Genomic DNA, 7,086 nt, shown 5'->3' with positions numbered 1-7,086 from the left:
GTCGAGTTTGAGTTCTGGGATGCCCGGCTGATGAACCTCAAGTGCATCCACGAGCAGGTGACCGGGCCTGAGCTGCTCGGCAGCCACCGTCTAGCCAGGCAGACTCGTCACCAACGCGGCCCTTCCGTGCGGACCCCCAGGATCCCCGAGGCCCCACGTGCAGCCCTCTGCTCCAGCGGCCGCAGGGTCTAGGGTCTTTGAGTCAGGGTCCTTTGAGTCAGGGTCCTCTGAGCCTCTCTCGAAAGGCTCCTTGTGTTCTCTCTCAGCTGAACAGGCCCAAAGTGAACAAAATAGTCGAGATCCTGGAAAAAGCCAGAAGCTGCTACTGGCCGGCCCTGCAAAGCGTGTACATGAACGTCACCGAAGGTGAGCCCAGGGAGCAGTCGCTGCCTTCGGCGAGGGGCTGGGGCGCCTCCCCTCCAGCAGCTTCCTTTGGGGAAGGGTGGTGGGTCTCGAGGAGCAGGTGTCGATGAACAGAGAGCCCTTGCTCTCGTCCCGTGCAGGGCTGAAGGAGGCCAATGACGTTGTTCTGTATCTGAAGCCTCTGCGGATCCTTCTGGAAGAGATGGAGCAGACCGACTTCACGGTGGTGTGTCAGCCGGACAGAGGCCACTCTGAGGGGCTGGTCTCGTGTCTTAGGGGGAGGGGGCCCCCCACGCCACGGGGCTTCTTGGCCGGGAAGGGCTGCGCGGTCCTGGGGAGCGCCTCTTCCTTCCGCTCTGGGGTCCCGTCCTGGAGGCACACCCGCCCATCTCCCCCCCCCCCGCCAGCTCCCCACCGTCATCGCCAAGGTGCTGTTCACGACCGGCTTCATCTGGGCCACCTCCGAGCACGACGACAAGCCCTCCCGGATCATCATCATCCTGCAGGAGTTCTGCAACCTGATCATCGAGATGGTAGCCTTGCCCCTCCCTGTCTCTCTGTGTCCCCGATGCTGGCGTTCCCGGGCGGTTACACGCACGCAAAGTGGCTGGCACCGGGGTCTACGGGCCCCGGGCTGAGCTTGGGCCCTCTTGGTGGCCACCCAAGAGTCCTCCCAAGACCTGGCCAGTGCCAGCCCAAGCTGCCCCCCACACCTGGAGGGAGGACAGCAAGGGGACCGAGTCCCAGCACCCCAAGACTCGGCCGGGATTGAGGGGTTTTATGCACCTGCCCCGAGATCCTTCCGGATTCCCTTCCTTCCCTGCTTGTCACCAGCCTGCCTCAGCCAGCCACCAGCCTTTGAGTCTGGGCCACCTGCGGGTGGTGTTTGCGGGCCTGGACCCTGCAGCGGGGGGCAGGGCTGTATTTCTGGGTCCCTGGAGGCCCCTGGTCCCGGGGGACGAGGAGCTGTGCAGCAGCCCATACACTGCGGGGCTGCAGGGCCGGGCGAGGCAGGGAGCCGGCCGACCGGTTGGGGCAGGGACGTAAGGGACGGTTGACGTGTCCCAAGGGGTAGGCCGAGGACCCCGTGCCGGGCTGTTCGTAGCCCGCTGAGCGGCCTGTGGGCAGTGCGCCCGGATGTCCCCCCCCGGAGAGCTCGGTCACGACCTGGGAACGCCTTCTCTTCGGCCCAGACGCGCAATTTCCTGAGCCCGGACCTGGTGCTGAAGGGCCTGCAGGGCGAAACAGAGGAGGTTCTGAGCGGCATCTCTCTGTCCGTGGGCGTCCTGAAGGATCTCTACCACACCTACGACTTCTGCTGTGCGAACATGAGGCTTTTCTTTAAGGTACGGCCTGACGTCAGAGCCGGGTCGGGGGGCGACTCCGCGCGAGCTCCACCTGCACACGTGGGAGTGTCTGGGCCAAGCACGGCCTCCCTTCTCTCTCCCCCCTTGAAGGACAAGGAGCCGGTGCCTTGGGAGTTCCCTTCGTCCCTGGCGTTTTCCAGAATGAATGCCTTCTTCCGTCGCATCCAGACCATTGAGGTACAGGTGACTCTTGGTTCAGGCTGCGCTTAACCTTGGCAGAGCTGCGCCTCCCGTCCTTACCCCGCCACCATCACACAGCCCCCAGCAAGGAGGATGAGAGTCCGGCCCGAGCATCCGCGTCGTGGGGAAACCGAGTCACGGGCCGGCCTCCTCCGCGCCCGGAGCTGTCGGCCAAGAACAAAAGTGGCCCGTTGTGGCTGCTTCTCCACACCCCACACCTTCTGTCCAGGAGCAGGCTGATGACAAATTAAGCAGGCACAGCCAGGGAGCCGGGAGGCCGCGGGAGAGGGCTAGCGGGGCTAGGCTAGGGCAGGTGTGGACGGACGCAGGACCCCACACGAGCACTGTCGGATACGTGGAGTGACCGAGCAAATGAACGTTTTTAAAGTTTTTTTTTTTTTTAATGTTTTTTTAGTTTTGAGAGAGAGAGAGAGCAGGGGAGGGGCAGAGAGAGAGGGAGACACAGAATCCAAAACAGGCTCCAGGCTCCGAGCTGTCCGCACAGAGCCCGACGCGGGGCTCGAACTCACAGACCGGGAGATCGTGACCTGAGCCGAAGTCGGCCGCTCAACCGACTGAGCCACCCAGGCGCCCCTCAGTTTCCTTATTTGTAAAATGGGCTCATAACAGTACCTATTCTGTCCAGTCGATGGGAGACGGCCCCGGCCTCAGCACCGGCCCGGGGGAGTGACCAGGGCCAGGCCCTAGGTTGGGCTCCCGAGGCTGCGTGAGATCCTCAAGGAGCCTTGAGGATCTGGGCTGGGAAATAGCAGCCTCACACGGAAGCAGCGAGGTCCCGTGAACGGACCGGGTGTGATTACATGCCAAGGTCAAGAGCGAGTGGGGGTTCCGGAAAGGGAGACCCCCGCCAGAGGCCAGAATAGTTGCAAAAGCCTCCGGGAGGAGACAGGGCCCCACCTCAGAGGCGGTAGGATTTACACGCAGGCCTCTGTCCCGGCATCCTGGGCGTGAGGGCATCCTTTCAGACCCCCGTCAGGGACGGGCTCGAAGTTGGGGACGGGCTTCCAGGAAGCAGACGATTTGAAGCTGAGTCAGGACATCAGAAACTACCTGGTGCCTTTCCAACCGCCTCCCCCCACAGCTGAGGAAATGGGGGCCCAGTAAAGCGTGATCTATGTAGCGGTGCCTTTCGGGCGGTGTGGGGTCCGGACCAGAAGAGCCCAACCTCCTCACGGCTTGGAGGTGACTCTCAGAGTGTTCCAGAAAGCACTTTACAGAACAGAAATGAACAGAGGGCCCCCCACTGCCCTGAGGCCCCCAGGGTTCTTGCTCCCTGGCACCTTCCTGCTGGATAAGTGGCTCATCTGTTGCGTTTAGTTACGGAGATTACTGGGTGGGGTTTTTTTCCCCTCTTCCCCCAGGATCTTTATAAAACAGCCATCGAGTTCCTGAAGTTGGAGAAAATCGAGCTGGGGGGAGTGAGAGGGAACATCCTTGGAAGCATGGTCACCCAGATTTACGATGAGGTCTTTGAGCTGGTGAAGGTCTTTGCCGAGTGCAAATATGACCCCTTGGACCCCGGAGATTCGGTAAGTCGGGGGCCTCGGCCGACGCCCCGGGTGTGGGAGGCACAGGGAGGGGGTGTGTTAGACGGTCACATTCTGAAGACGTGCTCACGACAATTTGTGCACTCAGATGGAGCCCCGAATCCTGCCAGCGGGCTCAGGGTCGGGGTCAGAGCGAGTATTCCCCTGCTTTGCATGCCGACTTACCAGGTTGGTGTTCTGATTCAATTGCAGAGTTTTGACGACGATTATGCCGGTTTTGAGACCAAAATTCAAGATCTGGATAGGCGGCTGGCCACCATCTTCTGCCAGGGCTTTGATGACTGCAGCTCCATTGAGTCATGCGCAAAGGTAGGCGTGGGCAGGGGCCTGCTGGCCGCAGTGTGTTCCAACAACACCCAGGGGGGGTGACACCGGGAGCCACCTTGGGGTGACCATCTGGAGAGGAGGGGCTGGCCCAGCCGGGGGCCTCGCTCAGTGTCTCAGAGCTCCTTGGGTAACTCCTGTCGGGTTTTGTCGCCAAAGAGTAAGGAAGGAAAGGGAGTGTAAGGAGCAGGTGACAGTTCATCCGTTTACCGATAGTCACTAAGTGAAGGTGTCCCTTTGTTCTCACTCGATTCGACCCTCCCCCTGCTCAAAAGGACCAAACGTTAGAGTTGCTGTAAAAATAAAACGTGCACTTTTTGACCCGCTGAGCTGAATTCACGCCCTCTTCGACATCCGAGGCTCCACGAGTGGCCCCGGCATCATTAACAGGGACCCGCCGCTGCCCTGTGGGTACGTGTCTGCCTTCTGTGTACTTTTCTACGATTCCCAGGTGGCGAGCGTTACCTGTTTTTAGCACTTTTGCGCTTAGAAAAAAGGCATGATGCTATGGAAAAAGAATGTCAAAAAATAGACGGCAGAAAGGCGCTAACCCTCCTGGACAATATCCGTTCAAAAGGGAAGCACGGGGGCGCCTGAGCGGCTCAGTCGGTTGAGCGTCCGACGCTTGATTTCGGCTTAGGTCTTGATGGCAGGGTCGTGGGATCGGGGTCTGTGCTGAGCCCGGAGCCTGCTTGGGATTCTCTCTGCCCCCCTCTTCTCTCTCTCTCTCTCTCTCTCTCTCTCTCTCTCTCTCTCTCTGTCTCTGCCTCTTTCTCTGCCTCTCTCTCACTCCCTCTGCCCCTCTCTCCCCCACTCACGCTGTCTCTCTAGACTTGCCTACTCTCGCCCGGCAGGTTAAAAATTTTTTGAACGAAGCCGCCAACATGTAAAAGTTGAGAAGGTTCACGTGAAAGTCCAGACTTTCACCTTCTCTTGGAAAAGGCGATCTGGCCACGCTGGCCTCTACCCAGCCCCTCGTAGTAACAAGTGGCTGAAGGGAACAACTGTTCCTCCCTGTGGACAGAACGTGGCGTCCAGTTGGCCCCAGCCCCCACCACTCCTTCCCGCCCTCGCTCACCCCTCTTCGTGCATTTCCGGGGCCTGCCTGGTCCCAACAAAACGATGGAGGGGGGCCTCTGCTGATGCCACGGCCCCTCTGGAGAACGGGCATCAAGCATTCAGATGAGTAAATATATGTATGTACTTGGGGAGGTTTTTTATTTCTGCCTGGTTTTCCTCGTGTTTCTCGACGCGGACACTCTGCGGGTCAGACCTGCTGCTTCCCCTGCTGTGCAGGCTCTAGGCTGCTGCAGGAAGTTCAGTGCCCACAGGGGACGCCCAGTAGTCATTCTAGGATCTTCGGTCCCACACGCTCGGCTGAACTTGTCACCCACGTTAGCCATCTCCTTGTGCCAGCTCGGAAAAGTCCAGAAGCCTGCGCAGGGTCACGCTGTTAGCCAGCCAGCGGCACAGCCGGGACCCCAAACCAGCCCGAGCGTGGCCAGACAGTAGGACAGTCGGGGTGGCCCAGGTAGCTCAGGGTGCTGACCATCTTCCTGGATCCTGGATCTCCCCAGCGGAAATGGCCAGGATGTGCCTTTGCCTTCGCCTTCTAGACCTTGTTTTTGCAAACGCAAGGGAATCGGATCTGCAAATGGGATGAGCAAGTTAGTCTCAGATTCAGTCGGTGCTCCAAGCAGAATATCCGTGAATGCAAATTAACACAGCAGTGGAAGTGCTGTTCCCGTCTCTGGAACATTCTTCCCCCTAGGTAGCTGCCTCAGGCCAGCGCGAGGCCTCCAGGACTTCCCTGCAGACCCGCCGGCCCTCCCTGGTGTCTTCTATTGTGTGTGGGTCTCTGTGCGTTCATTGTCCTCCGGGCTCGAATATCCCCTCCCTAAAGGCAGGCGCTTGATTTGGGTGCACTCGGAACCCAGCCAGCCGGGCACGACAGCAGGTGCTTTTGGGCTCTCCTCGCCCAGGGAACTGGCTCCGGCCGAGGGAGCGGAGTGGTACTGGGGTCCCAAAGCTCCAAGGGTCCCAAACACAGGTTTCCAGCCAGTCCTGTAACCTGGAAACAGGAGTCTCCCGCCGCACCCCGTGATGGGGTCTCCCAAGCTGGAGGGCAGCGCGGGAGCCGGGCGGGCCCTGTGTCTCCCCTCCTGCAAGGGCAGAGCTGAGAGACGCGTACCTGTGCTCTTGGGGCTCAGGGGCTGGGGCTTTGTGCTGTTCAGTCCAGGGGCCTCAGGGAGCTGGGCTGTTGCGGCCAAACCAACAAGGCCGTCCCCTTCGTGATCGGGAGCCTGCGGTCAGCGCCGCGCTGCGAGGGGCAGGGTGTCCGGGAGGAAGCCCCCTCCCCCCAGGCACTCGAGGGGGGTGGCGGAGGGAGGGGGCCACGAGCCAGAGCACAGAGGTCATGAACAGGGCACTCTTCTGCCCGGGCCTTTCTCGTCCCCTCTCCTGTCACAGCCTTAATCTGAGTTCTGCATGCAAAAAGGAAAGCTTCTCTCCGAAATTTTAACTTTGTGCTCGTGCTAGATTAAGAAGAGCGGGGTGCCTGGGTGGCTCGGTTGGTTAAAGGTCTGACTTTAACATCTAGGCTCAGGTCCTGATCTCTCGCTTCGTGGGTTCAGACCTCCCCACGGGCTCTGTGCTGACGGCTCAGAGCCTGCAGCCTCCTTCGGGTTGTGTCTCCCTCTCTCTCTGCCCCTCCCCTGCTCTCTCTCTCTCTCTCTCTCAAAAATAAACATTAAAAAAATGAAAAGGGAGAAAGCAGTGCCTGTAAACTGTTTCCACATCTACCTGCCTTTCCCTCCGCACCTGGGAGCATTTCCTCTCCAGCTTGACAACCCTGAGCCCTAATGAGGACGGGCCCCCGGGGCTCCCTCCGTCCCAGCCCGTGGATTCCCTGCAAGTCCCCAAGCTGCCCCGGTGCCATCTCTCACACGCAGCCAGGAAAGTTCTAGAGCAATTTCCCGCATGACCTCCTGGCAGAAAATAAGATTAGCTTCCTGCCCAGAAGCCAAAACCATGTGAACGCGGAGGGGGGGTGGTGGGAGGGGGACCGGACAGACAGACCGTCAGGAGGGTCGTGAACCAACCAGAGGAACCTGTGTCTTCCAGGGGGCGCTTGTCAATTTTGTGAGAACTTGCGACAACGGTGACCCCCGGTGGCAGCCCCCCCACCCCGCGGGGAGCTGTGCTTGGAGCCTTACTTTCTCCCAGCGATCCGGCTACTCTGTCTGGCTTTCCGGGGGCCTGAAGAGCTCTCCTTCTTCTGCAGC

At 60.1% G+C, this 7,086-nt stretch overlaps 1 protein-coding gene across 1 annotated transcript in view; it reads left to right on the top strand.

Annotated features, from left to right (window-relative positions):
* The window catches only part of DNAH17 (dynein axonemal heavy chain 17), a 112,935-nt gene that overhangs the window by 8,470 nt on the left and 97,379 nt on the right, over positions 1–7,086 (top strand). The window contains exons 5-12 of the mRNA XM_040456779.1: positions 7–57; positions 267–366; positions 504–589; positions 771–896; positions 1,557–1,709; positions 1,821–1,907; positions 3,293–3,460; positions 3,671–3,787. Of these exons, the coding sequence (XP_040312713.1) occupies positions 7–57; positions 267–366; positions 504–589; positions 771–896; positions 1,557–1,709; positions 1,821–1,907; positions 3,293–3,460; positions 3,671–3,787 (888 nt within the window). The remainder of the gene's footprint in view (positions 1–6; positions 58–266; positions 367–503; positions 590–770; positions 897–1,556; positions 1,710–1,820; positions 1,908–3,292; positions 3,461–3,670; positions 3,788–7,086) is intronic.

This window comes from Herpailurus yagouaroundi, unplaced genomic scaffold (genome assembly GCF_014898765.1).
Source record: "Herpailurus yagouaroundi ecotype Mexico unplaced genomic scaffold, PumYag 217, whole genome shotgun sequence".
Lineage (NCBI taxonomy): Eukaryota > Metazoa > Chordata > Mammalia > Carnivora > Felidae > Herpailurus > Herpailurus yagouaroundi.
This window is presented reverse-complemented; position numbering and strand designations above follow the sequence as displayed.